Source organism: Eurytemora carolleeae, unplaced genomic scaffold, assembly GCF_000591075.1.
Source record: "Eurytemora carolleeae unplaced genomic scaffold, Eaff_2.0 scaffold555, whole genome shotgun sequence".
In the NCBI taxonomy this organism is placed as follows: domain Eukaryota; kingdom Metazoa; phylum Arthropoda; class Copepoda; order Calanoida; family Temoridae; genus Eurytemora; species Eurytemora carolleeae.
In genome coordinates, this window is record NW_019396468.1 from 69,104 (window position 1) to 81,201 (window position 12,098).

Consider the following 12,098-nt stretch of genomic DNA (forward strand, 5'->3'; position numbering starts at 1 on the left):
TGGTAGGTTCCACCCAAATATGGTAGGTTCCACCCAAAAATGGTAGGTTACACCCAAATTTGGTAGGTTCCACTCAAATATGGTAGGTTCCCCCCAAATATGGTGGGTTCCACCCAAATTGGGTAGGTTCCACCCAAATATGGTAGGTTCCACCCAAATTGGGTAGGTTCCACCCAAATATGGTAGGTTCCACCCAAATTGGGTACAACCTAAAAAATCTTTTATTCAATAACTAAGGCATTTATGATTTGTTCTCAAGTATAATTAGTTAATTTCAGCAGACAAATTCTGTTCCGCTCCAACACATTAATTGAACAATTTAATTAATCTCTTTAAGACCTTTATATATTTGAGAAAAAACATTTAAACAAAAAATCTAAATTTACTTGTAGGCTTTAGAAATCAGGGTTTAACAGTGGTTAAGATAATGAAAAACTCAGTGACTGTTAGAAAATAAAACGTCGAGTTTCTGCGACTAAGAAAATGAAAAAGATAGAAACATTAAAAGAACGGAGAATAGAGTGTTCCTAACTAAATTATGAGCGACTGTGAGAAATGAAAAAGCATAGAGAATGTTTTTTTAATTTTTTTATTTTTATTCCAAATTCAGACTTATTTAAAGAAAATTCCATGATAAACATGAATAAAAGCATTTCTTTTCTCTTCTAAATTAAAAATATTTTTTTATTTTTATATAATAAACATAAATATTTATTAATTAACTGACAACTTTTTACAAAACAGAACATTTTACATTTATTTAATTATATAAAAAACTAGAATATTTATTTCTTAGTTTACAAAATGTTGACTATTTTCTTAAGACTTGAGTCTTAAGTTTTAATGAAACTTAAAACTCTTTTATTCTAAGCTCTTTGAATATTTTACAGTTCATTGAAAACAAATTCAAATTTAAACGAATTAAAACACAACATACATAATACATATATAATATGATATAAACCCAACATATTTAAAATAGATTTTATATCAGTTTTGAATTGAATTTAGAGATTGTCAGTCTCAGCGTATGTCCCTTTCCCCGACTGGACGTAGAACTTCGTGTTAGTGTATTGAACACGTACAGAGTGCTTTTTAACACACTTGAACCTGTTCCCCCTGGGGGGACTGCTCTCGGCCCTGCTAGGGTGGGAGATGAAGGTTGAGTTACAGGTTCCGAAGGAGACGGAAGTTTGAGAAATCTTTCTAGTGCCGGTTTCAGGGTTGGAGCCGGTTTTAGTGCTGGAGCCGGGTTTAGAGCTAGATCCGGATTTGGAGTAGGATTTAATCCGAGGTGTCAATTCCGTTTCATTTAAGGTTTTTCGTGCTAGGGTGACAGGACTTCTTACTATTCCTGTTTCAGTTATTGCCCGGGGTCTCCCACTTTTTCTAGAAAAATATAGAAATATGTATAATTAGCTTATTTATTTTTATGAAAATATATCATACTAGCTCAAGTGTCCATGGATTTTTTTAAATTCGGATTCTGAAAAAAATCTGATTAAAAAAAAATTTGATTGTTTTAGCCTTTGTTATCCCCAGGTACCTAAGGGGTTTCACAAAAATGATTCTGACAATTTTGTTGGGCAGGCAAAAACTAACATAAATGTCCATTTATATAAATGAAAAAATATTCAGCACATGATTTGAATGTATTTTTAAAAACATCCTAGCTTGTGAACCCAGCGCTGCCAAGATTACTAAAAGTTACACCTGCCGTTTACCCGCACTTTAACAATTTTACCGTTATTAAAGTCGATCCAGTCAACATAGAATCCCATTTTTCTCTCGAGTTACCCAATCAAAACTTGAGGCAAATCGGCCAAAGGGTTCTTGAGTTATGATCAGAAAAAAAAGACACCCAGACAGACAGACAAACAGGGATTTCAACTTTATATATAGATATACATGTTTGATGAGCGAAGAGCTTTATTATATAGATTTGAATCAGTTCTCATCAATACCTGGTTGAGCCGTATCCAAATATTCCGTAGAGAATTGGATTAAAGCAGTTGTTGGCGGACGCAAAAACCCAGAGCAGTTTCTGAACTCGGAAATCTACAGAGTTGGCGGATTCGGGGTCAAACCGGAACCTAATCATACAACTTGGATTATATTAGTTTAATCAGATTAATCTATGGTCAATTGGTTTCGTCAATAAACCGAAATTTGTATTCCATTAGAAATTCTTGAAAGGTTTCCTGTAAACCATTTTGAGTAAAGATGAAGTTATAACTTGATAATTTGTTAACAAGTTTCGACAATCAAGGAAATCCAAAACATTTTCAATAATTGAAGGTTTGATGTATATTTTTAACATTAATTGTACACTAACCACAGTGCCATGATGTTGTATGGTGACCAGCAGAGAATAAATCCAAGAACTAGAGTTCCGGTCATCTTTATCGTCTTCACCTTTGCTTTCTCAATCGAAGTGTTCACTAAAACAAAATTAAATATCTTTTAAATTTAGAAAATAAAACTTTATGTCATGAGTTGTATGACATGTAAAAGTTGATTTACCTGATGTTTGAAGTGTAGGGTTGGTAGCTCGAGTCCAAACAGTCATAATGATTCTAGACAATTTATTGATGTTAAAAATCATTATCTGTACCACTGTGCACATTTTTGAAAAAAATATTTTCATCTTAAGATTAAACTATTGTTTTTTGACAAGTTAATTTATACAATCCGCAGAAACACTTTAAATCAAAAGAAATCGAGTCTGCCAAAAATTCAAATTTTATAATTCCTATATATGCAACCGGAAGCCGAATTTCAAGAATTTGAGCGGCGGCTTAAATTTAAGCCACGGCTTAAATATGTTTTGTTTCACTTAAAATTGTATCAAATGTTACAAGATTTAAGCCGGCGCATAATTTAAACCGGGTTTTGGCGGATTTAAGCCATGGCTCAAATTCTTTAAATTCGGCCTCTGATATTTCAAATTTTTTAATCTAACAGAATTTATAACTTGAAGAACCTAAGGTCAACAACATTGGGTTGCAAAGGTAAAGGGATTAGAAAATCAAAGTTTGTGGCTCAATTTCATGAACATATCTTAGATGGGATAAAATAACGCTTGGTTTCCAATGAAAAACTGCAATCGTCTCTTTTACGTAGCTGCACAGGAATGAATTGACGAGGCAAATTAAAATACCTGATATAGCAATAGACCATGACGGTGAGGGGCAGGAGCCAGGACATGGTGAAGAAGTACATGAAGTACGCAAGATCCTAAAAATGGAAAATTAACATAAACAAGATTAACATAGATCGGTTTGTTGTTTACTTCTATAAGTAAACTGTGAGCGTGGGTATATACAGTGTATTAAAAAAAATTGAATAAATAAAAAAACTGCATTCTTGCCACACACTCTAATCTTGTTATCCCTATATATTTGCAACCTGATGTCGTATACCTATTTTGTTATGTCAAGCTATTAATTCTGGTAGATCAAATAATCTAATTTTTGAATATCAAAGGTTAACGATATCAGGTTGCAAAGATATAGAGCTAAGAAAATTTTAGTTTTTGACAAGAACTCAGCTCCTTAGGCAAAAAATTAGAGGTGTCGAGAAAGAATTAAAAAATGTCCAAGAATGTTTGCTCAGGATGAGAAACACTACAAAATGAAAAGTATAGCATGAATAATACTGATAATATGTAATATAAAATGATTATTTATAGTATTCACCTTGTATTGTTAAAAAAAAAATTAGTTATTTTTGATAAACTTACCATTTCTTCTGTTTCATAGTTTCCGATTGTGGTGCACTGATAATAATCGTTCAATGATGGATGCGGTTTTTTGGAAAATCTAAACAGAAAAAAATATTTAAATTTTGTTTTCCATAAAATTGCAAATTTAGAAATTTTACCTAAATATTTGCGGCAGAGCGCAGAGAGGAGCCATGATGTAGGAGGCAATAAGAAGGTTTTTGATCAGTTTTGTCTTCAATCTGTTAGAAATAGGTCGGACAATCGCATTGAACCTAGGAAATTCAAACTATAATTAGAAATTGTAAATAGTTGAATAATGAAATATTTATTTCAAAAGAAGGATTTTAGTCTTGGCCACACATTCAAATCTGCTAATCCTTATATCTTTGGAACCGTATGGTTTAACCCTGTGATATTTCAAACTTATAATGTTTGTTCTAACAGAATTCCTATTTTGAAATATCTAATGTCTACGACTTTGGTTTGGAAAGATATAGGGATTAAAAATTCAGAGTTTGTGAAAAAGACTCAAGTAAATTATAAATGAAAAAATGTCCTAAAAGTGTATTCCTACCTGTCGTATGAAACTATGATGAGAATAAAGGATGAGAGGTAGAAGCCAATGATGCGGGCAAACACGACCAATCGGCATGTGACGTCATCAGCCCACCAGGACACCGTAGCAGCCCAGCCAAAGCTGATCTGAATTCATAAATTATGAGCTTTGAGTCAATATTCCAGATTCAATGAAAATTAAGCCTTGTTAACATAAGTAGGGTCCATTTCATACCTGTTAGAGTTATAAATGAAATTTTTTAAACTAGGCTTTTAGGGCGCTTCGCGCCCATCTTCTATTTAAATTGTGCACATGTTCTTTTTGTTTACATTTTAAAACAAAGAAAAAAAAATTTGCGGATTTTTAAAAAAAAATTCGCGGATTTTCAAGAATTTAAATTTTTATACAAAATTAAAAACCTTTAAAACACATTTTTTTATCATTCATAAACCTTCCCTGTGGTCACGTGGTGTACCACAAAAAATTTGGGCCCGATCGGTTCAGCCGTTTTGACGTTTATTGGATACAAACAAACAGACAAGGCAAATTTATATATAGATAAAGTCCGAACCAGAAAACAGTAGAAATGACTGCATAATTTCATGAATACAGTCCGAACCAGAAATCCGTAGAATAGACTGCTTAATTTCATAAATACAGTCCGAACCAGAAAACCGTAGAATAGACTGCTTAATTTCATAAATACAGTCCGAACAAGAAAACCGTAGAATAGACTGCTTAATTTTATAAATACAGTCAGAACCAGAAAACCGTAGAATAGACTGCTTAATTTCATAAATACAGTCAGAACCAGAAATGTTAGTAGGACCACAGAAATGTTCTTAGCTTGATTTAAAGTTTTAAGTTGAGTGGGTCCAGTCCACTTTTATAAAATCGTAATTTGCGACTAAGAGCGGGTAAACAGTGGGATAAAACAATGTTGACCCAGCTGGCTTCACAACCCAGTTGATAAATGAATTTCTTACCGGTATTTCCAGACAGATGACCAGCAGATCTGAGATACACAGATGGATGAAGAGAAGATTGATTCTAGTTGCTTTCCGCTGGATGTACCGAACATGCAAGAAATGCCTGACAAATATTGATTCAAATGAGATGCGGAACACGTCTGAAAGGAAATGTTCGCGAAAACATGAAATGGAATGTTGGCTCAGGTCGAAAAATTATCGATGGTGATCGCTTAGTCTTTCTTCTATCTGTTGCGTCAATAAGGAGAAAATTGTTAAAAACGACTCATACCGAAGAACCTAAGCGCCCATACAAATTCAGAAAATTGCAACATTCGACTCGGATCGTAATTTATCTAATTCCAAAAAAATCGTTTAGATATTGCAACCTATCATCATCGATAATTTTTCGACGCATTCGTATATAATTGATATTTCATTATATTTTTGATTTAAAAAAAAAAATAATATTTAGCTTACAACTTGTTTTCATTTCGTCTTCATTATCAAAAATCCTCGAAACAGAAAAAAATGTTTAAAAAGTAACTAAAATTAAAATATTATGTAATATAAACTTTATACAAATGCCTCGAAAAATTATCGATTATTAAAATGTGTAATATCTGAATGATTTTTTGGTATTAAATAGATTATTATACGATCCCAGTCGAATGTTGCAACTTTCTGAATTTGTATGGAAGCTACGTTCTTTGGTACAAGTCGTTTTAACAGATAGAAGAAAGATTAATAGTGATCACCATCGATAACTTTTCGACGTAAGCCTATACCTTTCATTATTAGCGAACACTCCCTTTAAGTTTACATGCAGTGAGAGCAAAAAAAACTATGGAATAGACTTCGGTTATGACTTTAAATAGTAAATTGAACATGAGACATATTCCCCTTTCTCCCCCCTTTTAGACTTAATAAGTGATTAAATAAGTTACCAAACTATAGTTTCAGTAAAAGTAAGTATTTCTATTTACTTTTCAACTTTTTTTAAAAAATGTCAGTTTTAAAATACAAATTTATAATATAACAAAATAAATAAGTTGCGTTAATTGTTTTCATTTTTACGACAGACTAAAGATGAAAGGTGATTTTTGATATTTCTTAAGATTTTCATAAAAATAAAATAATGCATTCAGAAAATTCAAGTGAATTTTTATCTTTTAAGGTAAAACTTTTACTTCAAAAGTTATTGCAGATTCTGTTACCGAGATATTGCAAAAATAAAATCTTTTTCAGCTGTTTTCATCGAAATAGGAAAACATGAGAATATGAGATATATAGCCAACTAATCATCCCTAGTTTTTCAGATCAATAACAATATACTTGATTCAACAAAATATAAGACTTTACAAATATAAAACTGGGAAACATCAGATATTGTAAACTAAGAATTGTGTTAGATCAAATAATCGAGGTATGAAATTTTACACCATCAGGTTCCAAAGACATGGGGATTAAAGAAAATCTGATTCAAAAAAATATTTAAAAGTAAAATAAGCGAAAATAATTTATTTAAACTTAAATCGATGAATAGTTTGTCAATTTTCACTTCAGATATTATGATTATTATTATTATGATTATTTACTTGAGTGAAGTGCTGTTAGCGTAGAACCCAATTATGAAGAGAATCGAGTAGGCAATCATCGAGTAGACGTGGGCCTCGCCAAACACCATGTCCTCAGGCAGCGTGAAGTTTGTGTTGGTCAGGTTCAAGTCCATTGTTACGTTGAACTCGGAACTGTTCTCCATAGTCTCCATCTTGGTATAAGAGTATAGACTGCAGGAAGATGCCTCTGTATCAAGTTGTTGATTATAAACTGACGGGTATTCTGATAAGAACCAGTAAATATATACTTCTCTTTAGTCCTCCTCCTCCTCCTCCTCTTCTCTTTATCTTCTCTTACAATTTCTCCGCACTTAGTCCAACCAAATAGCTACTGGTACTGTACAGTAATGTGGTGAACATTTACCTCTTGGTAATGTACATTAATAAGGCGGATAATAAAATCTTGGTACTGTAGAGTAATAAGACGGATATTTACCTCTTGGTAATGTACAGTAATAAGGAGGATATTAAACTCTTGGTACTGTAGAGTAATAAGGCGGATATTTACCTCTTGGTACTGTACAGTAATAAGGCGGATATTTACCTCTTGGTAATGTACAGTAATAAGGAGGATATTAAACTCTTGGTAATGTACAGTAATAAGGCGTATATTACACTCTTGGTAATGTACAGTATTAAGGCGGATATTAAACTCTTGGTACTGTACAGTAATAAGACGGATATTAAACTCTTGGTACTGTACAGTAATAAGGCGGATATAAAACTCTTAGTACTGTACAGTAATAAGGCGGATATTAAACTCTTGGTACTGTACACTAAAAAGGAGGATGTTTACAGTGTACAGTATCAAGGCGGATAATTACTACTTGGTACTGTACATTAATTATGCGGACAATTACCCCTTGGTAATTTTCAGTGTACATTATCAAGGCAGAAAATTATTACTTGGTACTGCACAGTGTACAGTATCAAGGGACAATTATCCCTACGTACTTTAAAGTGACAAGTATCAAGGCAAAAAATTATCCCTTAGCACTGTACAGTGTACAGTATCAAGGCGGACAATTTTCCCTCCGTATTGCACAGCGTACAGTATCAAGGCGGACAATTATCCATTCGTAGTGTATAGCGTACAGTATCAAGGCGGACAATTTTCCCTTCGTACTGTACAGTGTACAGTATCAAGGCGGACAATTATCCCTTCGTACTGTAAGTGTACAGTAGCAAGGAGGACAATTTACTCTTTTTACTGTTCAGTGTACAGTATTTTTATTCTATTTTTGGCAAAATTATTATGTTTCATTCATTTATCTAAATAAAGTAGATGTACGGCCCAGATCTAGTTGAATAAAAACAAACATTATTGATGATTTGACTGATGTTCAATGTGCTTATATTGAAGGTTTTGGGGGAGGGGGTGTTATGTACACTTTAAGTAAGCATGAGGACTGCTAGAAACTATAGTTTTATCAAAAATAGCAAAGATTGTAAACAAAGGCAGGAATAATTCTAAACATAGTTGGCCGGACTATTGTTTATTTAAATCCTTATAAAATGTACATAAAGCCCGTCTCCCTCTCCCTTAGCATAATCTTCTATGAATAAAATGTTGTAATCTCTATTTTTCTGTCAGTTTTCGTGTGTTTGTTTTTCCTATCATAACTCAGGTACCCCTGGACCGATTTGCCTCTAATTTTGACTGGGAAACTCGGAAGAGCCACAGGAATGTTCTTAGCTTGTTCGGAAATTCTCAAATGAGTCAGTCGAATTTTATCGGGAAAAATAGCTAACATCGTAATTTACAAGGGGCGTGAAAACGGTGAACTAACTATGACTCCCCTTGTCCACGCTGGGTTCCCAAGCTAGTTATTGTATACGATTGAAACCTTATACGTGTAACTAATTATTTTGAAAGAAAAACACCATTGTTTAATCTTATTGTTTAGAATCTTCAACAGTCTATGAACAAGGTATAAACTATATAGTGATGAAAAGGTTAGAAAATTAATCTATGTTAATTATCTGATTTAAGGGAATGTTTATGTAGTTTAAAGTGACCCTCCAGTGAAAGAGATCATGTCCGATTTTTTTTATGAAAATTGATAATTGCTTATTGTGGAACATCTATAAAAGTATTTATAAAGCAGAAGCAGTTTCAGAATTTATAATTTTTTAAAATAGAGCATATCGACGATGATCATTCTGATTGTTTGTAAAGGGTACCGTTGTGAATCGACACGGTAAGCTCTTGGAGTCAATTCATGAGTCAAATACGTCTGTAGTCACTTTAGTCACAATGTTACTTCCTTGATTATCATTTAATTTAATATTTGCTTTGAGGGTAACCCCTGTTTGTGCAGTTCTTAGTGAACTTAAGTTAAATTAATTTTTAAGATGATAGTTTTAAAAAATCCCAAGAGTAGGATGTTCAAATAATAACTAGATATTTTGAAGCCAATCCTATTGTAGGTATACATCCTATCAAAAAACGGATTCAAATTTTATACATTTTGGAAAAGTTATTTTTAACAAAAGGTTTTTTTAAATTAAATTTCTAATTTTAATTTAATTATCTACTATGAATAAAAATTCCCTTTAACCCAGATTTAATTAATATCGTATTAACTATACAGTCGTCGGTTCAAGAAAATGTTTGTAATTAAAGAAAAAAAAATATATAAAAAGCAGATTCCAAATTTTGTTCTACTTTTTCAGTTGTGTTTAACAAAGAAAATATGAAGACGATTTTTGAGATAGTTCAATTCATCCTTTCTTGTCCTATTTTTGTAATCTGTGTCCTCAAAGAAGAAGCTCTCAATCTTTTCAACAATCAATATCTGTTGCTGCACCAAGGAGTATGGAATAGAAGGGAGATACAACTGACGCGGCCTGCCCAACAATATGATTATACATGCTTTGCAGACGGTACTCCATTTGTATAAGAAATATTCAGAATAGGTTATTCGTATTTCAAATGAAGTATCCGTCTGCAAAGCATCATATAGTAGGGCGGGCCGCGTCAGTTGTATCTCTCTTCTATTTCTTACTCCCTGGTATAATCATATGGTAGGGCGGGCCTCGTCAGTTGTATCTCCCTTCTATTCCTTACTCCCTGGTATAATCATATGGTTGGGCGGGCCGTGTCAGTTGTATCTCCCTTCTATTCCTTACTCTCTGGTATAATCATATGGTAGGGCGGGCCTCGTCAGTTGTATCTCCCTTCTCTTCCTTACTCCCTAGTATAATCATATGGTAGGGCGGGCCGCGTCAGTTGTATCTCTCTTCTCTGCATACTCCTTGAGCTGCACTTAATCATGAGATAAACAAAACAAATATACGCAGAAAAGAGTACACATTCAGGGGTGTAAACAGGATTTGTCTAAGGGACCCCCCCCCTCAACCACATATGTTTCACTTATCCAGGGGGAGATAGGCTCCCATAGCCACCCTGTGGATACGCCTCATGTAATCATTGGATTTACATAGTTCACCCTACAAAGAGACTTAAACCATCCTTAAAAATCACCTTTAAATAAACTACTTATAAAAACAGAGGTTTTAAGCCAGTCTTAAGTGGTTTTGTATTTTGATCAAAGAATATATAAAGGCCGGGATCTAACCCTTTTCTTAAAAAATATTTACAGGGTTTTTACTAGAAAATGAAATATATCCGTTATTTAACGAGATTTTTTCGAAAAAAAAACCCATCATTTTCGTAAAATCGTGCTTTCGTCCTTTTCGTCATAAATCGGGGTTAACATCAACCAGTGTCGAGCAAAACGCTTTTCCATTGGTGGTAGACTGGATCGAAATGCTTACAATTACACAAGTCAGCAGAAATCACATTAAATATACAATACTTTTCTTACAAACCTTGAAGGGTTGAAGTAGAAAAGAAATTATATTTTTACTGCAGTTTAGATATATATAACATCAACAACAAATTCTGTTTAGAACGTGTTTTCTTCATCTTCTGCTAATATTGTCAACATTTTCACAATGTTTTGCTAAAAAAGGTAAGTTAGGGAAAAATTAAATTTTGATATGAATTGTATTTTTAAACGAAGTAAAGAGGGGAGCAAGGGATTTCAATTGGGAAATATTGTTAATTTTTTAAACATTATTATCAGTACTTTAAACGTTAGCGCAAATTTTTCTTAAAAAGTTAATGCTGCAATTTAAAATTTTTAAAGAAGTATTTTTATTTTGTTCGATAACTACTGTTTGTAATATCTGAATGATTTGTTTGGAATTAAATTGATTTGTTTACGATCCTACAGGGTGTCCCAATAAACATGGGAATTCAGTGACGAATTCGATATCGTCTTTTTAAAAATTCTTTGATTTAGTATAGTGATACCTACTGAGAAAGCTGTAATCTGTAAGAGTTTCGTCTGCTATGTTTACATTTTGTTTGTTTATGTTTTGACTGCATACGGTTGTTCTTAGTAAAACAAGAAAATTATAGTATACAAACAGAGTAAACTTGTCCGTCTTCACTGTTCATCTTGCGGAGACATTATAGACACATCTTTACAGCCATTTACCGTTTTCATAAAATAAACTCTAGCAGACATAATAATATTATGGCTTTTGAAATTAGGTATTACAATGCTAATGTATAACAAAGGCGATATCGAATTCGTCACTGAATTCCCATGTTTTTTGGGACACCCTGTAGTTGAATGTTGCATCTTTCCGAATTTGTATGGACGCTGCGTTCTTTGGTGTGAGTAGTTTTTAACAATTTTCTCCTTATAGACGCAACAGATAGAAGTAAGATTAGTAGCGATCAAAAGCGCTTTTTATCGCATTACGCCTATACCCCCTTTCATTTTTCGCGAACACTCACTTTAAGGAATGGCAGATTTCTTGGTTTTGACCATATTAATTTATATATTACAGGAAACTCTAGCACAAGTTCAGCGGGAGACTGCCAGTGTTCACCTTTAATACGACCTGATCAAGAAATCTGTAAAAATTTTACATTTAGGAACTTTTCTTTGAGGCAGTACGTTATATTCAAAGATAATATATATATAGATACGCTGGCAGGTAGAAATCTCCTCTGAGATATTACTTTAACACTTCTTGGTATTGCATTTTTTGCTTTTGTTCTGATTCCATAATTGTTTACTATAAAATGAGAAAATTTATATATACTGACAAAGTCTAAAGTCTACAGAATTTTTACCAGACAATCCTTCAAATTTTATGAATAGCAACACAGCCATTTTTCTTTTGAAATTAAGTATTAAAATACTAGATAA

At 32.9% G+C, this 12,098-nt stretch overlaps 2 protein-coding genes across 8 annotated transcripts in view; one reads left to right on the forward strand and one right to left on the reverse strand.

Moving 5' to 3' along the window:
- LOC111703845 (uncharacterized) overlaps positions 1-12,098 on the forward strand; it is a 32,432-nt gene that overhangs the window by 1,111 nt on the left and 19,223 nt on the right. For 4 of the 7 annotated variants that reach the window (XM_023475918.1, XM_023475917.1, XM_023475912.1 and 1 more), the window contains 2 exons: positions 10,783-10,844; positions 11,734-11,821. In XM_023475918.1, coding sequence (XP_023331686.1) covers positions 10,783-10,844; positions 11,734-11,821 — 150 coding nt within the window. Of the gene's footprint in view, positions 1-8,778; positions 8,824-9,001; positions 9,069-10,782; positions 10,845-11,733; positions 11,840-12,098 lie in introns of those variants that run through there. The other 3 variants (XM_023475915.1, XM_023475913.1, XM_023475916.1) reach the window with 3 other exon arrangements.
- Positions 817-7,815, reverse strand: LOC111703846 (gonadotropin-releasing hormone II receptor). The gene is made up of 10 exons (XM_023475919.1): positions 6,847-7,815; positions 5,267-5,372; positions 4,299-4,426; positions 3,883-3,996; positions 3,743-3,821; positions 3,161-3,237; positions 2,524-2,576; positions 2,336-2,441; positions 1,965-2,093; positions 817-1,389 (listed from the first exon to the last, which is right to left on the reverse strand). Exons 1-10 carry the CDS (start codon positions 7,017-7,019, stop codon positions 1,008-1,010), a joined length of 1,347 nt encoding a protein of 448 aa, XP_023331687.1. The 5' UTR covers positions 7,020-7,815; the 3' UTR covers positions 817-1,007.